This window comes from Chiloscyllium punctatum, chromosome 22 (genome assembly GCF_047496795.1).
Source record: "Chiloscyllium punctatum isolate Juve2018m chromosome 22, sChiPun1.3, whole genome shotgun sequence".
Classification (NCBI taxonomy): Eukaryota; Metazoa; Chordata; class Chondrichthyes; order Orectolobiformes; family Hemiscylliidae; genus Chiloscyllium; species Chiloscyllium punctatum.
The window spans coordinates 17,309,502-17,332,986 of NC_092760.1; the positions used below are offsets into that span (position 1 = coordinate 17,309,502).

At 41.1% G+C, this 23,485-nt stretch overlaps 1 protein-coding gene across 1 annotated transcript in view; it reads left to right on the forward strand.

The window, feature by feature from the left end:
* Positions 1-23,485, forward strand: part of LOC140493871 (embryonic protein UVS.2-like) — a 51,039-nt gene that overhangs the window by 12,015 nt on the left and 15,539 nt on the right. Inside the window, exons 2-5 of the mRNA XM_072592864.1 lie at positions 3,579-3,696; positions 6,572-6,750; positions 10,572-10,653; positions 18,967-19,094. Of these exons, the coding sequence (XP_072448965.1) occupies positions 3,579-3,696; positions 6,572-6,750; positions 10,572-10,653; positions 18,967-19,094 (507 nt within the window). The remainder of the gene's footprint in view (positions 1-3,578; positions 3,697-6,571; positions 6,751-10,571; positions 10,654-18,966; positions 19,095-23,485) is intronic.

Sequence of the window (23,485 nt, forward strand, 5' to 3'; positions counted from 1 at the left end):
CACAAAGAACAGAGGTCCCTGCGGAACACCACTGGTCACCGAGCTTCAGGCTTAATATTTTCCATCAACTGCCTTCTGTTTCTTCTATGGGCCAGCCAAGTTCTGTATCCAGGCAACCAAATTTCCCTATATCCCATGCCTCCTTACGTTTTGAATGAGCCTATCTGGGGAAGCTTATCAGACATCTTGCTAAAATCCATGTGACATCACATCCACTGTTCTGCCTTCATCAATGTGTTTTGTCACATCCTCAAAGAATTGAATAAGGTTTGTGAAGCATAACTTGCCCCTCACAAAGCCATGCTGACTATCTCTAGTCAAGCTATGCTTTTCCAAATAATCATAAATCCTATCTGTCAGAATCCTCTCCAATAATTTGCCCACCGCAGATGTAAGATTGTAATTCCCAAGGTGGTCCCCATTCCCTTTCTTGAACCAGGGAATAACATTTGCCAGGCTCCAATCATCTGGTACTACTCCAGTGGACAGGGAGAATGGAAAGATCATCGCCAAAGGTGCAGCAATATCTTCCCTTGCTTTCCATTTAAACCTTGGGTATTTCCCATCTGGCTCTGGGGACTTATCTATTCTCATGTTTTTCAATATTTTCAGCATATCCTCCTTCTTAACATTTGAGTGTATCAACCTGTTTCACGCAGTCCTCATAAATGACAAGATCCCTCTCACTAGTGAATATTGAAGCAAAGTATTCATTAAGGATCTCTCCTACCTCCTCTGACTCCAGGCGCAACTTCCCTCCATTATCTCTGATCGGCCCTACCCTCACTCTGGCTATCCTCTTGTTCCTCATGGAAGTGTAGAACGCCTTGGGGTTTTCCTTAACTCTGCTCTTCAAGACTTTTTTATGCCCCCTCTAACTCTTCTAAGTCTATTCCTCAGTTCCGTCCTGGCTATTTTGTAACCCTCTAGAGTCCTGTCTGATCCTTGTTTGCTCAACCTTAAGTAAGCTTCCTTCTTCCTCTTGACTACATGTTCAACATCTCTTCTGGAAGGTTCTTTCACCCTCCCATTCCGCTTGCCCCCACCCTGCCCCGCCCGCCAGGCCTTGCGTCAGTTAGACAAACCTATTCAGCACTCGCAGCAAGTGCTCTCTAAACAACCTCCACATTTCTGCCGTGTGTTTTCCTGAGGATATTGATACCAATTTATGCTCCACACTTGCCTAATACCTGCCTAATACCATTGTAATTTTCCCTTCCCCAACTAAAAAGTTTCCCTACCATCTGCTCCTATCCCTCTCCATGACTATAGTAAAGGTCAGGGATTATGATCCCTATCAGTGAAATGCTCTCCCACTGAGAGATTTAACATCTGACTTGGTTGTTGTCAAGCACCAAATACAGTATGGCCTCCCCTCTTGTCCGCCTATCTGCATCTTGAGTCAGGAATGCTTCCTGAGGACACCCAACAAAGACTGCACAATCCAACCTATTTTCCCAAAGGAGTTTCTAATCCATATTAGGGAAGTTGAAGTCACCCATGACAACAACCCTGTTACTTCTTCACCTTTGCAAAATGTGTGTCCCAATCTGCTCCTCCGTGTCTTTGTTGCTATTGAGGGGTCGATAGAAAACTCCCGATAAAGGGACTACTCCTTTCCTGTTTCTGACTTCCGCCCATAAGACAAACCCTCCTCGATAAACTCCCTTTCCCCAGCTGTTATACTATTCCTGATTAGCAATGCCACTCCCCAACCTCTTTTACCTCCCCTACCATTCTTTTTGAAACATCTAAATCCCGGAACATCCAACAAACATTCTTGCCGGTGATATCCCAGTCTCCGTAAGGGCCACAACATCGTAGCTCCAAATACTGATCATGTTCTGAGTTCATCACCCTTTTTCCTGATACTTCTTGCATTAGAATGGACACACTTCAAGCCATCGTACTGACTGCAACTTTGCCCGATCAACTGTCTATCCTTCCTCACAGACTCTCTGCACGCTGTATCTGCCTGTTCACCAGCTACCCCATCCTCTGATCCGTAGCTGTGGTTCCCGTCTCCTTGCCAAACTAGTTTAAACCGTCCCAAAGAGCTTTTGCAAACCTCCCACCCAGAATATTGTTACCCCTCCAGTTCAGATGCAATCCATCCTCCATGTACAGGTCCCATCTTCCCCAGAAGGTATCCCAATGATACACATACCTGAAGCCCGCCCTCCTACACCAGCTCTGCAGCCACGTGTTCAGCTGCACTCGCTCTCTGTTCCTGGACTCACTAGCCCGTGGCACGGGTAGCCATCCTGAGGTTACTACTCTGCTCGTCCTGCCTTTTAGCTTCCATCCTAACTCCTGATATTCTCTTTTAAAGTCCTCATCCCTTTTCCTAGCGATGTCATTGGTACCAAAGTGTACCACGACTTCTGGCTGCTCACCTTCACCGTCCCCCTTGTTCCTTGTTTTTATACTCTGTGCCTTTACTTGTAAACCCATGGATCCTATAAGCATTTTTTTAACAACTGTTTCAACTTGCCTGGCCACTTTCAGAGAATTATGCATTTGAACCCCAAGGTTGCTGTGCTGCTGAACTCCTCCCAAAGTTGTACCATTGTTTCTCCATGCTTCATCTGCCAAAATGCATTAATAGAATATAGAAGACAATAATAGAATTTATTCTATTTCACCTTTTGACCTCATAAAACAAATATTCCACACTGTTTTTCTTCTTTGGAAAGCTTATAGGTATTACTGTGTTCAGTTCTTCCCAACTGCGGTGCCATGTCTTGCCAATGCCACAGATGCGAAAATACAACCGTGAAACTCTATTTTCCCAGCTTTTGAAGTCCCCATCAACTTACAAAACTCTTGTGTTCAAAACCTACTTCCAGAAGGGTGGCTCAGTAATTAGAACTGCTGCCTCACTGCCCCAGCGCTCTGTCTTTGATTCCAGCCTCAGGTGACTGTGTGGAGTTTGTGCATGCTCCACATGTCTACATGGGTTTCCTCCAGGTCCTCTAGTTTCCTCACACAGTCCAGAGATGTGCAGGTTAAGTGGATTGGCCATATTAAGTTGTCCAAAATTCCCAGGGATGAATAGGTTAAGTGGATTAGTCACGGGAAATGCAGGATTACAGGGAATAAGGCTGTGGGGTATGGGTTCGGGTGGGGGCTCTTCGGATGGTCGATGTAGACCCGATGGGCCAAATGGCCTCCTTCTGCACTGTAGGGATTGTATGATTCTATAAATATTAACAGTCTTTTTCAACAATGTAGGCTATTCTGGCAAATACATGGAATTTGGTGTCTGTAGCTAAACTGACCATTATGACATAATATGCTTTATGAACAATGTTACTGATGTCTGCCGTTTACTGCAGATGTACTGACAGTGCAGTGAAAGAAATGCCCCATCCCTCCCATCCCCCCCATCCCCCAGCACACACAGAATGAGCAATAAACGCAGAATGTCACCCAACATTTTTATTCTAGTTTCTTTTGTAAGATTATTGTATTATTGCATTATATTGCTTTATGACCAGTAAGTAATAGCAGTGCAAATTAATGTCATAAACTAATTAGTAAATTACATGTTCCTTATTATGTTTTCATAACTACAGGTAAATATCATCAAAATATAATACAGCACTCTATGAAAGAGTTTGATTATCTAACATGCATTAAGTTTGTCTATAGACGACATGAAAGATATTACATTAAAATTATTTCAAAAAATGGGTGAGTTGGAGAATATACCTCACGAGTTTGTGTTGTCATGTATCCATTATACTTAATTTTTTTTCTGAGAATATAGAGTTGGATATTCAGACCAAGAAATTTGGGTCTGAAACTGGTGTCTTAAACAATTATCCGGTAATGTAGAACTTGAGTTTTGTGAAATGTTTTGGCTTGCATCTATCATAACAATTCAGTAGAATACCAAGAAAAAGAATATCAGTATATCTAACATATGAGAGTAGAGTGCTGATTGCTTGGCAAGTGGACTCTAATTAGGAGAGATGTTGCCGTGGAGAATGTATCAGTTAATGATGATTGGCACTTAACTGTCAGGCTTTGTTTAAAGTATGCAAGCTGACTCTAATTGGTTAGAGCATTGCCCTGAGATATGAACCAGCAAACTACTGTCACCTGTTTCATTGAGTTGAAAGAGGTGCAGTGTGCATCTTAAACTTAAAAAGGAAATTATAAAACTAAAAGACACAGTTGGCAATGGTAAACTGAAAATAAACTACTAAAATGTAAGAGACAGGCATTTGTGGAAATTTAAATCTCAACAATTACATATCCCATTAAGATAGAAAGTCTTTCCAAATAAGATGCACCACCTGTGATTAACTGCTACATAAGTAAAGGATGGTTGAAAACAGAAACAAAGGATCAGTCATACAGAACAAGTAAAGAAACCAGCAAAGAGTGACAAATAAAAAAGGAAGAAATTAAATACAAGAGCAGTAAATATAAAAAACAGAGAATAAGACCAAGTATTTAAAAGCAAAAGAATAGTTAAAGTAAAAATATTAGAGGATGAGTCTTGGAAATTAATAATGGAAACAAGAATGGGAGCAATTTTTAACAGACATTTTGTCTCTCACTTCATGGGTGAAAGTATCTTAAACATGAGAAAAAAATGTCAAGAAGAGTGGAAAATCAAGGAAGAAAAGCAAAAAGGAAACTTAAAGCGCCCATAATCACCTAAAGAATAAGTATTTGGTAACTCTTAAAAGTATGGATTAAAGCCTGTAATTTTGCTCCCACATGGGTGCACAGTGTGGAATAAATTCCAGGTTTCTCACACTCACTGAAGACACAAAAACCAATAACAATGGGCTATTTAATCTTGGTGGGATGGGTGCATAGAAACCAATGCTCCTCTATCCACCTCCTTACCCCCCCCATAACACGTCAAGATAATCTTATGTATTTATAACCACATTCCCAAAGGCACTTACAGCTCCTGGAGCAACTCAGTGCAGATTCATGCCAACCTGTGACCTATGATCCTTTGTCCTTACATCCTCAATGCTACCTTTTTTATTTCTTTGTGAGACATGGGCATCACTGGGGCCAGTATTTATTTCCCAACCCTAGCTGTCCTGGAGAAGGTGAGCTGCCTTCTTGAACCTCTGCAGTCCATGTAGGTAGACACACAGCGGGGAGTATCAGGATTTTGACCAGCTGAAGGAATGGTGATATATTTCCATGTAAAGACGATGAGTGGTTTGGAGGGGAATTTGAGGTAGTGGTATATCCAGTTATCCAGTCATAGGCAGACATTAGGAGATCAATTTCTCTGAAATGACAAAAAGTCACTTTATTATTTACCTATTACATGCTTCATCATATACGAAAAACAATAATTGATAACAGTCCATTCAATACAGTTAAATCCCTTCAAGTACTTAATCTCTTATAGAACACGTATGTATAATCATAGCCCCATGTCAAAAGCAGCTCATCCCTTGGAGCTGTCGATTAAACTGTGAATTCAGAGCAACGTTCTCTCAATTGTGAGAACAATAGGATATGGGTGCAGTAAAGCAGTATAAGCTTAGCCTTCAGGTTTGTCAGTGGCCGCCTGGAAATCCAAGTAGATCATGTCCATTTTGTCTAACTTGCTGATTACCTCCTCAAAGAGTTTGAACCGATTTGTCAGGCATGACCTCCCTTTGATGAAGCCGTGCTGACTCATTCCTATATTACCGTGCACTTCTCTGCAATCTCCTCCTTAATAGTGGACTGTAAATTCTCACCAATGACTGAGGTCAGGTTAACCAACCTACACTTTGCCACTTTGTTTTCATGACCTCAAAGTTTACCTTATTTAGTTTTAAAAAATAGTCTCAGATCCACTTCTCTCTCTCAAAACGAAAGTAAAATTCAATCAGGTCTTCCAAACATTTGTAACTATTTTCTACAACCTGACTGCCACTCACCTTTAATTGTTGCAGTCTGGCTTTAAGTAATGGAGACTAGCCTTAAGTGTTTGTTAGCCTTAGACAGACATGAGACATTTACTGAGGGATTCAGGTACTAAACAGCTTGTTCAATGTTGGGTTAAATGCCTTAATTATAACTATTATAACTTGATTTCAAGGACTATCTGGTTTAGACTCCAAGAATTTAATGTGAACTTGTCAGCCATTTTTTTTAAATAGTAAGTGGAAGAATTTTAAATTGAGAATCGAAACATGAAATTTAACCATGCATTTTGTTGCTGAAGCTGATCCTGATACTTTTTGAATATCCTACCTTGTATAATTTCATGTAGAGGCTCATTAGATGACATCCAGGAGCAATGCCCACTTTCTTACTTTCCCAGGTATACTGAGGAAATTTTAAATGCCACTATTGTTCCCCAGGCATATTCTAACTAACTCAGCATAAAAAAGAAATTGTGTCTGGGGCCCAGAATGTATCGTTTGCTACCACACCATTTCATAGGTTTATTCATTGATCTATTGGTATATCCTACATAAATTAATTAAATTCCACGTTAATATTGGCAATTCTGTAATAAAAGATACCAACTAATATTAAATCTGATTTCTAGGATAAAAATATTAATTTAAAAGTTTCATTTGTTCCTTTTTAGCTGCTGGGCAAATGTGGGATATAATAAACGCATACAGTTTGTTTCATTGGATAAAAATGGCTGTATTCGACCTGGCATTATACAACATGAGTTACTCCACACAATTGGTTTTAATCATGAACAAAATAGAAGTGACCGTGACGACTATGTAACCATCATTTATAAAAATATTGTTAAAGGTAAGCATACGTAAGATATTTCTGTCTCTAACTGATGTTAAAGAAGGCAATAACTGGAGGTTAAGAAAAAACATTTGTGGACAATAATTATTTAGGACTGTATGAAAGTCAAAATGCACATAGTTCTTTTATAGGCTTTTAGTTTGGCCCAAAAATGCTCCCTGAATGAAACCAAGTCACATTTTCTCATTCTTGTGATTTCTGGAGCGGGTACCACCATGTAATCATGTCAATCCCGTGAATAGCAATTAATGATGGACACAGCAGTTACTGATAATTATGGAAGTATTTTCTGGTATATACTGTTGAACTCCACTTAACCTATCCAGGTGTTGAAAGGTCATGTTCACCAGCATAAAAGTTATATGGACTTCATTGAACTACTACTGTTTGCTGTATCAAAATTTCTGGAGGGATTAGCAGGTGTACCATAAAGGGTTAACTATTGAGCATTTACAGGTAGCTAATGAGGGTGTCATTGCCTCATATTTATGTAGAGACTCTGAGAAGGGCAGCAACTTAAACCACTGAAAGCTTAGGATGTATATTGTCAATAGGATGTAAATAAAGAACTATATTTTTAAAATCCTCATAATTGAGCCAAACGTCTTTCATAGTGAAGTGTCCTGTAACAATGTTCGATAAGACATCACAAGATAATATTAGAAATGGAGTTCACTTTTTAAAATGTGTTGATGGGGTGCAAAATTTGCTGGCTTGACCAGCATCTGTGTCCATTCAGATGACAGTTACCAGGATCCAGAGGCCCCACAGGACTGTTGAGAAGAAAGTTTCAGGATTTTCACCAGCAACAGTGAAGGGATGGAGATAAAGTTTAAGTCTGGATGAGGTGTGGCTCAGAGGAAAACCTACATTTAGTGGTGTTTCCATAGTACAGGTACAAGATACTTTATCCGAACATCCAAAAACCAAAAAGCTCCAAAATCCAAAGGTTGTTTTGTGAACTTTTTCTCTCATCAACAACATTGTTTGGTGAGCAAACAGTTAACTCAAGTCGACACCCACTCGATGTGTGTCACTCAGATGCGACATGGCAGGCGTGGCCAAACACCGACAGACCTGAGGTTTCTCTGTGAACACCCCTATGTCGACACCCATTTGATGTGTGTCACTCAGATGCAACATGGTTGGGGGGGGGGGCATGGCCAAGCATGTTCTTAGTTAGAAATCTGTTTCTCCGGTAAGATTTTTAAAAATTTCACCATTAAACTGTCACATTCTGAAAACTGAAAAATTTTGAGTTCCGAAAAACAGCTGGTCCCGAGCATTTTGGATAAAGGATCTTGTACCTGTAGTGTGCCTTTGTTATATAACTCATAGTTTTGAAAGGTTATGTCAAAAGAGCTGGTAGTGCATCTCATGGACGTTATACATTCATGCCTTAGTGCATTGCTGGTGAAGGGAATGAATGTTGGATATGATAGTCGCTCAAGTGGGCTGCTTTGTTCTTCATCAAACATCTGAAGTATTTTGAAGCTTCACTCATCCAGGCCCATGGAGAGAAACCCTTTACACTACTGATTTGTGCCTTGTCGATGCTGAACAACGCATCAGGTAAACAGGAGGTGGATTACTCACTGCTGAATGCCTAGCCTCTGATTTGATTTGATTTGATTTATTTATTGTCACATGTATTTTGTTACAAAATAAAGTGAAAAGTTATATATAGTATCACCACTCTCTGGTGCCATCTTAAGACACAGAAAAGTAAACCAAAACATAGAATATAAAGGTAAAAGAATAAAGAAATAAAGAAGAAGTGTTCAACTTTACAGTCTTTCTTGTTAAGTGCACTGCCATGGGCCATAGTTCTGGTGGCGAGGCACAAGTCCCTTTGCTGTGCCACTGGAATGAAATCACCACTCTTCATGCCATCTCACCTCCACCAATATAGATGCCACTGATGCCACCGGGCACTGCAATGGACCAATTCGACTCCAGTGCCACCATGAACCTGCTTCAGGCCCACATCTCCGATGCAGCTGTTGCCAATTCTGCAGGGTCTCGGAACTCAGCCCAACTCAGCTCTGCTGCTACCTCCATGAATCTACCCTGGACGCAGACACCATCGAGAACCCAATCTCTGATCTTTTACCCTGATGCACTTGAATACTATGATCTGCCTGTAAAGCATATAAGACAACATTTTTCACTGTACCTTGGTACATGTGACTGTAATAAATCAAATCAAATCAAACTCACCTCCACCGCAGCAGCCGTGAATCAACGCTAGGACTGCCTTGTCGATGCAGAAGCTGCCAGGAACCCAAACTCTCTCTGACACTGCTGTCACGACTCCACACCAGACCCACTTGACCATTGCCCATGAGTCCGCACTGGGCTCACTCACTGACCACCCACAATTCCACACTGGGCTCACTCACTGACCCCCACAATTCCACACTGGGCTTACTTCGCACCACCGATGCTGTCACCGTGACCAAGCTCCTCAACAAGATGCTAGTAAAATGAAAGAGAAAAAAAAGACGAGAAACAAGAGGTAAAAAAAAGAAAAGAAATGTGGATATAGCATATGAGCCCTGGGCTCAGAAACCCTGCTCTGGACCTGCTCTTGGAGCCACTGCATGTATTTGCCTGGTTCAGTTCAGTTTCTGGTCAATGGTAATCCCCAGAATGTTGATAATGGGGTGTTTCATTGATTGTAATACTTTTGAACATCAAGGCATGGTGGCTTGCTGCTCTTTTATTAGAGATAGTCATTGCTTAGCACTTGTATGGCACAAATGTCAGTTGCCATTTATCAACTCAAATCTGGATACAGTTCACATCTCTATGCAAAAAACACAGATATCTTCAGTGATTGAGGAGTTGCAAATGGTGCTGAACATTATGCAATCATCAGCATATATTCCAATTTCTGACCTTATGATGGAAGGAAAATCATTAATAAAGCAGTCAAAGACTGCCTAGGGCAGTACGCTGAGGAACTAGTAGTCCAAGATTGGGCAGGGCACCAAGCAATGGAAAAGATAACTGTCCTCAACAGAGAACAATCTTACTGATCTGGGATTCCTTCTCATATTTATGACTCCTGTTGAAGTTATCAGAGGTGTACTTTAGTTAAAGCAGGAAGCAACTTCATCCCACCAAGTGATCCCTGATCAACAAGAGACCTCTCGAGGTCATTGTAATGGATTTTTTTCGATCCTTGACTCCGGTGATTGAGCAAGTTCTCAAGCTCACACGTGTCTTCACTAAGTTCAGGTAGGTCCAGCCCCTGATCAAAAGGCATAAACTATAGCCAGCATATTAGTACATGATTTGTTTGTATGTTTCAGTAGTCCATGTTGAAATCACAGTAATCGAGGATGCAACTTTAACAGCAAGATCCTTGAGGAGCTTTGCAAGTTCTGTGGTATTGCTAAGAGCCACACCACCCCTTGCCATCCAGAGGGTAATGGACAGTGTGAACAATTTGCCCATTTACCACATGAATGTCTGTATACCTTGCCTGCTGAGAGTAAACAAAAACCTTTTGCAGTTGGTTTATGGTGATGATAGAATGCCGCCGCACTTGTCCACAGGTATTCTCAACACTGTTTCTTCTTTGGATGAGATGTAGCCCTTCATCTGGACTATCTCCTTTGGCTTAATTGTTATACACTACTGGAGAAACCTAAAATTACTCTCTGTAATTAAAGTAAACGAAATTCCTCTGTGATAACTTGCCTGAAGATAAATAGAGTAAATAAGGTTATGTAATTAATTTAATAAAATGAATATTAAGTAGGCCAAAGTAAGAGGTTATTTCAGTTGTTTGTGCATGTATTATTTTGCAGGAGCAGAATACAATTTTGTAAAAATGGATACCAATAACTTGGGGACAATGTACGATTATTCTTCAGTCATGCATTATGGGAGGTAAGTGAAAGATTGGCATTTTTCATTGCAACAATGAAGCTATGTAATGTGAGAAGATTGGATTTTGGACACAAAATTAAAACTATTTTCTTAATTAAACACACCGCTGGTATGTTTAGGTTTTATACTTCATCTTTTTTAAGTATAATGTCTTTATTAATGTCTTTATGGTTAATGTCTTTATTCACTTTCCTTCTCAAATACCTGGTATATGTTATTTGTTGATCAATGTAAGATCCGATTGTCTGAAGAAAATAACAGGACAAGGAGGAGCGACTTACAAGAACCCCAAAAGGTTCCTCTCAGGAAACTCCAGAGATATCCAGTCCCTGAACTCTCTCCTTGCCTGTGTGGTCAAAGCCTACAGGGGTTCAACCTGAGGAGTATGAGCCTGCATCTGGGCAGGACACTCTCAGCAAGCCCTGGTGTACTAGGCCCAAATACCCCTGATGACCAGCCAAGTCTTCTAGAACTACTGGGTCAGCTACAGGGCAACCTTCCTCCATCCCAGACTGGACTTACATATAGTGGGAGGAGAAAAAAAGGATAAAACTTACTGAGGGTGGATCAGTGACATGGGTGATACTTTGTTGCAAATAATCTTACACTTTTGTAAGTATATATTCACTTACTCTCTTAAAATATCTGTTCTGGCGTCTTCGTCATTGTCAGACCCAATGAAGTCATGTGCATTTGAAATATGAGCAATCTTTTCGACATCCAAAATGAAATAAGTTGTAATGTCCAAGCATTTGTCATCTTTCACAAGCAACCAACTCCTTGAGTATAAATATCATCAAACATTAGGGATCCTTCAATTACTGTAATGTGGACAACACTGAGACTACAAGCATTTTGCAGGGATAGTAGTATGGTTTGCCCATCTTGTGAGTGAGAACATAAAATCAGTGATAATTCCACACATCTCTGCAGGCAACATTTCACTCTGTCTTTCAGCCATCCAAGACTGAGAGGCGTATATTCAGCACATCAAATCTCCAGTTTACCCCACAGCTGAGTGACCTAGTGAGAAAAGTTGCTGCATTTCTCAGGTTAAACACTGTCCTACGTAATGCTAAAGCTCTTCAGAACAATTTAATATTCTATCTTGACTCTAAAATATTGAAGGCTAACCAATGATGGAATGATGAAAGGAGGTGCCTTCGGATTTTACCATCCTGCTGCCTTCCATGAGGGACTGCACTGCTCAATACTCGGATTCCATATACCGGCTGAACCCTTCATAGTTGTACAACTCCTTTCACCCTTAACATGTTTAATGACTGCTCGTAGTTTGAATGGGTGCAACTTCATCAGCCTTACAGTTACCTAACCTCAGCATCATGCCATTGTCCTATCTCAGTGTTTTCTTTGAAACGGTGACGAAGACCACTAAAGTGCAGATACCTTAAGGTGAGATCAACCCAAGATACCATGCATACAATAATATAGATCAAAAAAACATTTACACATCAACAGAAAAGTTCATGGAGTGCATATATAAGCAAATCTATATGTACTGTTGATTGATCAAGGAGTGCTTGCTATATAACAATGGAAAATAACAAAATGAAAGAAATCCAAACCCAACTCAATTCTGGCCTCTTATGCTCAATGGTACATAGTTCTACAATGGTTTATTGGATGTTCTTCCTTGTCAATGTCCTGATCCTTATTCCCATCCTCAGAGGATTGCTGTCAATCCCCCATTTTGCCTGCACTCAAACATCCCCTGCTTAGTTGGCTCAAGCTGTGAAAACACAACATGCCACAATGACATGGAACACTCTTTCTGGGCTATTCTGCAAAGCCCCACCAGATTGGTCCAGGCCTCAAAAGATACCTATGATCTGATTCACTTTGGCCCTGGTAGTAGTATGATCAGTGTTAGAGCTCCATTCTGAGAGTTTTGCAAAGTTGTCATCAGCTACCCATGGAGGGATCATCCTTGTCTCCTGTTAGCTATGTCAATATGGAAAGATGCATGAACCTGTGAACTCTTTAGTGTGAATGTTTCATGCCAGATCTCAAGATGTCTGGCATTGCTGGTCACAGATGGACTGGGAATCTCTTCTGTTGACAAACTCTGTAGATTGGTGATAGCATGCTGTCAAAGCAATGTGGATATAATTGCATCCTGCCAACAATGCTGGAGAATCCCACTGTCAAGGCTGTTTAACCCTCCTCATGACAGACAGAATATATAAACTGGTGTAATCAGGAGAAAATGGCACCAGTGACAGTGGTGGGCTAAGGGTTGGGAGATGCACACAGATACTCAGTTGCTCTTTGGAACAAGACTTTGGCATAAAAATGCAGGACAGGTGTAATCTTTATGGACAGTGGGATGAGTTGGCCATCCACTCCTTCCAAGCACATGCTAACTCCAGGAGGTTACACAGTTCCGAGCTGATGGCCCTGAACATTTTTAGTTTGTGCCTGTAGATAATAACTATGTGGCTCGTAGATTCAGGGTCTGGTCATTTTCATTCTTATTAAGTTCAAAATATAAATTTTATTATAAACGAAACCCATTCTTTAAACATTTTACAAAACTGGTTAACAACTTGGCTATAACCTGAAATTAACCAAATCCCTTTAATGCCAAACAGACACCTTCATGAGCCAAATAAGACATTAAATCTCTGAAGAGATTATGAGCAAACTAGTATAGGGGTCTGAGCAACATGGGCGAGGATGAGATTTGTGGCAGAAATAGATGAGAAAGCGTCTGTCAACATCAGAAGATCCCAGTCCAGATATTTCTGTTCAAACTGTTCGGACATGGCACACTGCTGGAACAGATGAGCCTTCTGGCCGAGAGTTAGAGACAATACCACTGCACCACAAGAGCCCCAACTACTCTGTCTTTTATGCTTTTGATGTGTGATGAGATGAAGGGGATTATTGATTGTCATCATTTTGTTAATGACCAATTCACCTCATTAACATTCGACTTCTAATCTTATCAGACATGTTAAACAAGCTAGATGTCCATGATATCTGGACACTAGCCGCACACACATCTCATCCATGGATACCAGCCACACCCACACCTTATCATGGATATTTGCGTCTGGCTTCTATGAACCACTTTTGACCATCCTGGCCTCTCTTAGATACATTACATGCAGCTCACAAAGCAGAGGCCTGCATTACAGGATGCTTTGATAATTAGCATAGGAAGACTGCAGCGGAGCTACTTTGTTTGCAAGGACAGGCACCCGGCTTACAGATTGAACCAGGCTTGCTTGCTCTCTTATCGCTGTCTCATTTAGCCACTGTCTGCATTCTCGCATCATCCATTGCCCTGCCTTGCCTTGCCAATTAGGGCAGTCAAGCAACCAGGCAGCTTGCATTGCTGGTCAGCAGTCAAGAGGGTGGTATCTTGGTATACACCAATGCGCCACATCAATCTCACACCTATACTACGTGTCATCAGTTAATGCAACAAACAGACTGTATATGCAGCAAGCAAGCACTGTATGTGAAACTCTTAGGCAAGTAACCCTCAACAATGTGCATGGAAGCACCCATCAGTCAGCAGCCCATTCCAGTCCAGATGATGGGCCACAGTCAGGAGTCCAGTTGGGGTCTTCTCGGTCAGGGGATTCGTGCCTTTGCAGTCTGGGGTGTGGATTATAGTCAGTCCTGTGGCAGCTTTGCAGCCAGTCCACAATATAGGACTAATGCCATTGGAAAGATGTACAGGCATCTGTCAGGGGTCTGGGTATTTTTCATCTGGTATTGTCTAGTTAGGTCATTGTAGAGGGTAAGCACCCCCTCCATCCATCGAAAGTGAGGAAAAAGAGTGGGGGGGGGGAGCGTGGTGGTGAAGAAAGGGCCTGCTGCCACAATGGGACAATTGGGAACATATCCTACGGGACTGGGGGAAGGTGGGATGACATTTGTGAAGGTGGGAATGGGGTTATCCGTAGATGCAAAAAAGGGATATGGTAAAGCATGGTCAGGAGCACCCTGGTTTCAAGGCAATGACTATCTACAGCCATTCCTGGCATTACCCTGTCATAAGTCAGGAGCTGAGGAGAAAGGTGGGCAGTTATAGCCTCATGGATTGAGCAGCAAGGTGTGAACCTTTTGGGATTTACTGGATGGGCTACCAGGAAGGTGATTTGGATATTTGGAGATCACAGTCACACAAAGCTGCAAGCCACTGGCTGAAGTCTGCTCACTGTTGCCTTCTATGGCACTGGAAATCAAAAGTGCAGAGTTGGAAAAAAGTGTTTGCAGCCACACTTGGGTGATACCTTGATGTAAATATCTTGTCCAGTGAGGCAAAGGACTGCAAGACAGGCTGATGAGAGCAGGGTTAAAAGGAAACAACACACAACCTGGCATTGTGCATCACATAGACCTACAGATCCTTAATCCCTGATTCTTCTCATATCACTGACCAGCGCATTGATAGTAATATGTTTGAGGAGAGGTAAGAGTGACGTACCTCAACACCAAAATCTCATTTGACCAACTGAGGGATCAAGGGGCTCCAGCAAATCCGGAAACAGTAGGAAACAATGGCAAGCTCTCTGATGGTTGGAGGCTTTGTGGCACATAGGAAGGTGATTGTGGTTGTTGGGGTCAGTCATCTTAGCTCTAGGACATCTCTGCAGGAGGTCCTCAGGGTAGTATCCTCACCCTAAACATCTTCAGCTGCTTTATCAATGGCCTTCCCTCCATCATAAGGTCAGAAGTGAGATTGTTTGCCATTGATTGCACAATTTGTGACTCCTCAGATACTGAAGCAGTCCATGTTCAAATGCAACAAGACCTGGAAATATCCAGACTTGGGAAAACACGTGGCAAGTAACATTCACATCACACAAATGCCAGTGAATGACTACTTCCAGTAAGAGACAATCTAACCACTGCCCCTTGACATTCAGTGGCTGTACCACCAATGAATCACCCACTATCAACATCCTGGAGGTTACTATTGACCAGAAACTCAACTGGACTCACACATAAATACAATGGCTACAAGAGCAGATCAGAGGCTAGGTATAACTTACCTCCTGACTGCCCAAAGCCTGTCCATCATCTACAAGGTACAAGTCAGGAGTGTGATGGAATACTCCCCAGTTGCTTCCTTGAGTGCAGCTCCAACAACACTCAAGAAGTTTGATACCATTCAGGACAATGCAGCTGCTTAATTGACACCATATCCACAAACAAACTCTCCCTCTGCCACTGAAACTCAGTAACAGCAGTGTGTACTATCTACAAGGTGCACTGCAGAAATTCACCAAAGATCCTTAGACAGCACCTTTCAAAAGCATGACGATTTCCATCTAGAAGGACAAGGACAGCAGATACATGGGAACCACCACTTGCAAATTCCCCTCCAAGCCACTCCCTATCCTGACTTGGAAGTATATCGACGTTCCTTCAGTATCATTCGATCAAAATCCTGGAATTTCCTCCCTAAGGGCATTTGTTGAAAGTATCTTGAATGAGCCCCTAATGCTGTTCTTTAATACTTTCAGGGATCAGCTGTTCTTTCTATACTCCCAATGAGTTAAAGGAGTGCCACTGAGTCCATATTTCTTTGGCACTGCTATTACTTTTCAGAGCTCATGGAGGTGTACACATCTCCAGCATGCACTGGCTTGTGTGTTGGACATGACAATCCAAAGACTCGCAATCTGCCTCCATGTGTTCAATTGCACAGGCACTGCTGCATTCATGATTTGGATGGACTTGGTGGAAATTCCACGAGGTGTTAACACTCCTCACACTGACACTTCAGCCGTCAGTCCATTTTACAAATTGAATTACAGGTATATATAAGATTAATTTTGACCCATTCATATATCAAATGGCAGCTGTATACATCATGACAGGAAATGGTGTAACTTGACATGATTGAATCTCTTCAGCTTTATAAAAGATGTGGACCAGTAAGCTGTGTTCTAAGAAAGCTCCTGTTTACGTGCATCTGCAGACTCATTCAATATTTTATGTTAGTCAAACGAGACTAAAATATTGTAGGAAAAAGCAGTTATGAAAAAGTATACTAAAAAGCTTCAAAATATCACAAGCCTCAATGAAGGATAAGCATGGCTGAGATGGCATTGGAGATTTTGTAGATATAATACTATGTTGGGCCTCATGTGAAGGTGAACAGGCAGATCAGCATATTGTTGTATGTGATGGGTGACTCCAGTAGCCACTCAGCAAGTGAATGAAATCAGAGAAGCACAGAAAGCTAATTTGTAATGTGCTCAGATCAAAGAGTGCCTAAACAGCTCACCAAGATGTCCTCAAGACAATGGTGAAGCTGAAAGACGAGTGTCTACATAGAAAACATTGCTGAAGTGAACCAACTTGTACTTCTGAGCCAACGTTCAACTGAACAGCAAAATGGTTCATCATCATATAAGTTGTTGGACAGAGAGATGAAATAGACATGGACTTGTTACTAAACTGAAAGAGTCTCCTGCATCATGGAAGCACAGTGGCTCAGCGGTTAGCCATGCTGCCTCACAGTGCCAGGGACCCACGTTCAATTCCAGCCTCAGGTGACTGTCTTTGTGGAGTTTGTATGTTCTCGTCGTGACTGCATGGGTTTCCTCTGAGTTTTCTGGTTTCTCCCACAGTCCAAAGATGTGCAGGTTAGGTGAATTGGCCATGCTAAATTGTCCATAGTGTTCAGGGATGTGTAGGTTAGATGCATTAGTCAGGGGTAAATGTAGAGTAATAGGGTAGGGGAATGGGTCTGGGTGGGATACTGTTTGGAGGGTCAGTGTGGACTTATTGGGCCAAATGGCCTGTTTCCACACTGCAGGGATTCTATGATTCTAACTGGCCAGAGATGTTGCACTCATCCCCAAACCAGGTCATGATCTCGGTGGTGAACCTGAGCCACCTACTAATTCCCTTTCTGTCCAGCAAAGTTGGAGACATTACTTGCAGGACTCAATTACCCAATCTACTTGAGAGGAGGAACTATTCTGACAGGTTCGTGAAACATCAAAAAAAAGGACAAAAAGCACAGCAATAAAGAGTATTAAAAAATATTAAGAAGTGCAAATATCAGAGTTTAAAGTTGTGGTTGGGTGATTCTTCACAATCTAGAAATGAGAATCAGAGACTAGCTGAGGTGGGCAATGGAATACACTGGTACAATTCTAACTTTAATATTCTAATCCAACACTATATATATATCATCACAGCCAAATGATGCTCCATCACATGATTGAGGCTCTCGTATAGCTTCATGTAAGATGTAGCCAAAGGTATGAGCCAACAAGATCCTGTTTTGTATATCTCTGCAGACTCAGTATGTAATCTGTTTTAGGCGAACAATGCCAAGGATATTATACTAATAACTTGAGCAGTATACTATGAGTCTGAAATTCATAAACTGTGACTGTAAATGACCTCATTTTAAGCCCCTCAATTTTAGTTTATTTCTTTCAATTCAAACCTTGATTTAAAAGTCAACTTCTGTCATGGCCAACAGCTGAACTGTGGCAATTTTAACAGCCAAATTAAAAGAAACTGAGTGAAAAGGGTTCAATGACATATTGAACATCAAATTAGAACTTTTATGTTACTAAATTTCATAGTCGAATAAGTCATTGGAGTTCTTTAATTTGTAAATAATCATTGTTGGCAATCACTCATTAATCACACACATCGTTGGCCTTGAAATCACTGGAATTCTTTTCTCCAGTTCCTTTTCTGTACTTCCTCTTGCCAATTGTTGTTTACAAAGAATTGTGTCCTTTCAAACAGAGTTTCCTGCAAGTTGGTTTCTTCTGAATAAGAGTCTCCCGCATCTTGACATCTATTCTGCATTTCTTGAGGAAATCCTTTCGGGAGATTTTGAAACACTTCTTTTGACCTCCTCTCATTTGAGTGTCTTACTTGAGCTGGATGAAGAAGATTTAATTTAGCAGTTGAAACTCAGGTATCCTAAGCATGTAGCTGGCCCAGCAGTGTTGATTTTGGATGATCATGGCTTCGATGCTGGTGCTACAGGCTGCTTCAATGCTGCTGGTGTTAGTATGCCTTATCCTCTTAGCTGAGGCAGAGAATCCATCTCAAACAGCATTGATTGTACTTCTCAAGAACCTTGAGGTAGCATTAATATGTCGTTCACATAGAAGAGTTGAAAGCATGGCTGCCTTGTACAGAAATTGATTTGTGTGGAGCTTTGTTTTTGCTTTTTGCAGGCAATAAGTTAAATGCCCTCTTGTTCCTAAAGTAAATTCAGAATGTGGTAGTCCAATGTAAAATCTGAAAGTTGTATTCTGGGCAGAAGTTTAAATATTTATTTTCTCATTGCAGATATGCTTTTTCTAAAGATCGAAGAAGTGTTACCATTATCCCGAAACCAAATTCAAGGATATATATTGGACAACGTTATGGAATGTCTCACCTTGATGCTTTGAAGGTTAACAAGTTGTATAATTGCAGTAAGTGTGCTGTATGGACCCATTTATATGAAACTTCATCGATATGCTAAACACAAACAGAATGTTTCTGTCCATTCATAAAACAGAATAATTTAATCCCTGTACATAACAAATTTAGCAGTTGAGACATGTAGGAGTTCATGGGAATTAACAGTATATTGACTGCATTGTTAACGTTAAGGACTTACATTGGAGTATTTAGAGCACATATCAAGAGGAACTTCTTGGAGTACATTATCTCTTCCAGAAATGGAATTTAAATGTATTTATAAATTAAACAGTTCATTTTTGGAGTGCCCCTTTGAGGAGTGGCCACTTGTTAATTTAGTTTAATTTGTATTAATGGTTTCAAAAGAGTATCAGAGACCCTTCTGAGAACTTGGATGTTGGTTAATCAGGAGGTAGGAATATGCAATATTCAGTAAATAAATCTATTATAAAGTAAAAAGAATGCCATTGGTTTTCTACTTCACCATTTGACATCAGAATGAATTAATGTGATCACAGAGAATAGTTATCCAAAGTTAAAGTTAGAAATTAAGAAAACTACTTAATTTTTCAAACAGAAGTTTGTAATCTGAGATACCTTTGAAAAGATTGGTTGAAAGTGAACGTAAATTGTCAGGGTGTGATTTAATCTGAACTTCAAGAACAGTGCAAAAATGAAATGGGTAAATAGACGAGGGTCGTAAAGAGTTTTCAGATATTGCATTGACCCTGCAGAAAACTTTGGACTAGCCTGGCAAGATCTGATATCATGGTGTACTCTGCCAAGTCCTTAGGGAAAGAAGATGACCTTTGCTGCACCACCCCATCCACCAGGACTTCCAGGTCCCTGTTTGCAAAGCGAAATGCCAATTTTTGTTTATCAGACTGTCTGGGTAACTGACAGGAACTATGCAGGGTACTTCTGGCATGAAAGCAATTAAGATCATAATGATAACACCATAAGAAATAGGAACAGGAGTAGGCCATTTGACCCCTTGAGCCTGCTCTGCCATTCAGTAAGATCATGAGTGCTTAAACATTCCTCACACCCACTTTCCTGCATTTTCCACATAGTCCTTGATTCCCCACTGATCAAGAATCTATCCCAGCCTTAAAAGTACACAAGGATTCTGCCTGCACAGCTCTCTGTGGAAAGCTATTTTCAGTTTATTGGGTATCCCAAAACAATTAATACCTGACAATGGACCATAATAATCTGGAATGCTGTTTCAGGACATATGTACCAAGTGGGGAGTGACCCATATCACATTGTCACACCAGCATCCACACTAAAACAGTCTAACAGAATGTATAATACACGCTGATCACTAAGCACTAAGACACAAGGCAAGATTGCTTCATCTGATTGCTGCATTTTTGTGCAACATGGATGGTGAAGTGATAACCATCCCTTGCACAAAGTATACTCAGAAGGCAATTGTGGAAAACGTTACCTATCAACCAAATGTCTAACCATTCTGGGACAGAACATCTTTCTTCAAGAAAGAGGAGGATGAAAGAGATACACAATGAGAGAAGCAGGTACAGAACTATCAAGATTGTTTCTGGGCAGCGAATATCAGTTAAAAATTCAAACACATAGATGCCAACAAATGTTTCCAAAGTATGTAACCAGCCCAAATCATGCAAAGTCATTGTTGGTCATGGTGCTACATTACAAAGGAACAGCAACCAGCTCATCACCTACTCATCACCTTCCTCATTAGAGGCATTTGGATTATGATGGTTGTATTGTGATGTTGAGTTTGAGCAACCAGTGGCAAAACAAACAAGTGACACAGAGAATAGTGCACACCTCTTCAAATGGGAAACTGATCACTTCTAAAGCAACATAGTGATGTTTGAAATGTTACTCTTATGAACTTTTTTCTTATTTGTACATTTAATTATTAAATTAATGAGTTTCGAGAAGATTTGTAGCTCAGGTTGAGGTTCTGGATGTAGGTTTGCTCACTGAGCTGGAAGGTTTGCTTTCAGACGTTTTGCCACCATACTACGTAACGTCATCAGTGAGCTTCCAGATGAAACGTTGGTGGCATGGCTCGCTTTCTATTTACATGTGTAGGTTTCCTTGGGTTGATGATATCACTTCCTGTTGTGGCAATATTTCCTGTGGTGATGTCATTTCCCATTCTTTTTCTCGGGGTGGTAAATGGGATCAAGTCAATGTGTCTGTTGATAGAGTTCCGATTGGAATGCCATGCCTTTAGGAATTCTCATGTGTGTCTCTGTTTGGCTTGTCCTAGGATGGATGTCTTGTCCCAGTCGAAGTGGTGTCCTTCCTCATCTGTATGTAAGGATACTAGTGAGAGTATGTGGCTAGTTGATGTTCATGTATTCTGGTGGCTAGTTTTCTGCCTGTTTGTCCAGTTACAGTTGTTACAATTCTTGCAAGGTATTTTGTAAATGACATTAGTTTGCATGTTGCCCGTATAGGATCTTTCAAGTGCATTAGCTGCTGTTTTAATGTGTTGGTGGGTTTGTGGACTACCATGATGCCAGAGGTCTGAGTAGTCTGGCTGTCATTTCCAAGATGTCTTTGATGTAGGGGAGAGTGGCTAGGGTTTCAGACGTGAATTGTCTGCTTGTTGGGGTTTGTTGCTAAGAAATCGGCGGACTGTGTTATTTGTGTACCCGCGCTTTTTGAATACATGGTATAGGTGATTTTCCTCTGCTCTTCGTAGTTCCTCTGTGCTGCAGTGTGTGGTGGCGCATTGGAATAATGTTCTATTTCAGTTTAGAAACATGAACATCAACTAGCCACAGAAAAACATGACCCACTCTCACTAGTAACCTTACATACAGCTGAGGAAGGACTCCACTTCGACTGGGACAACACATCCATCTTAGGGCAAGCCAAGCAGAGACACACACGTTAATTCCTGGAGGCATAACATTCCAACCAGAACTCTATCAACAGACACATTGACTTGGATCCCATTTACCACCCCCTGAGAAAATGAACAGGAAATGACATCATCACAGGAAATGATGTCACCAAGGAAACCTACACACATAAATAGAAAGTGGGCCATGCCACCAGTGCTTCATCCGGAGGTTCACGGATGGTGTTACCTAGTATGGTGACAAAACATCTGAAAACAAGCCTTCCAACTTAGCGAGCAAATCTACCTCTAGAATTATTGAATTGACAGCGCATGCATGTGTGCATCCATGTAAAGATAAAGTTTCATAATCTCACAAGGTCATAAGGCTGTTCTCACATTAGAAAGAGATAACTGGTGGTGGTTTAACCTGAGGAGCAGTACACCTCAGGAGGTGGTAGAGATTGAGAAGGAGAATCCTTTATGGTAATCTCGGTGAGCACAAGAATTGAACTTGTGATGTTTCTATCACTTGACATTGCAAACCTGTCATCCACCCAACTGAACTCAACCAACTATGTATATATATTTGGGATAGAATCAGAGAAGAATCAGCATCATAGAATCCCTACACTGTGAAAGCAAGCCATTCAGTCCATTGACTCCACACCGACCCTCTGAAGAGCATCTCACCCAGACCCACCCCTGCAACTCTGCAGTTGCCATGGTCAATCCACCTAACCTGAACATCTTTGTGACTGTAGGAGGAAACTCGAGCTTCCAGAGGAAACCCATGCAAACACAGGGAGAATGAATTTTAGCTCTGGAAAATGGAGTGTTGCAGTTAATATCCACATACATTTAAGAGACAAACCCATGATATCATCACTGTATCATAATGTGATCTGAAGATAAAACCGTCTGAGACAGCATCCTACTCTGGGATCACTTGGAGCATTACTTGTTACTAGAAGCTTCCTGCTCAATTGTAATCAAATAGCTTAATGTTACCCTGGACACTGGGTTTGTGAATACAATAGTTTTATGTAATAGTTGCTGTTATAGATATCTGTTAGCTTCTCCAATGCTATGATATCCCCAGGAGATAACATAATTATTGCTCAATCATATAAAATATCTGCTTGAGGCAAACTCACGTCAAGACCAGGGGCAGAGAGAACAGAAAGCAGCATAAGACAGTAAGATAAAGCAACAGTTGTGAGATGATAAAACATCATAACAGGGTGAGACAGAGCAGCAACAGGGACATTTTTAATCAGACTGAGGTTGACAGAAGAGCTACAGCAGACAGCAGAGAAAACAATACAAGAGGAGGAGAGAGGGCAGCAGAAGAGAAAGAGCTAAACAATAAAATGGGAGGAGAGTGAGCAACAGTGGAGGTACCATTAAAATGAATGAGGGGAAGAGTGAGCTTTCAAGGAGACCAGAAAGCAATGCGAAGGGAGAAGGGAGAATGAAGTATCAGGGAAACAAGTAAATAGTGTGAGGGAGGAAAAAAAGAAGCAGTGGAGAGGCAATAAAACACAATGACAGCAG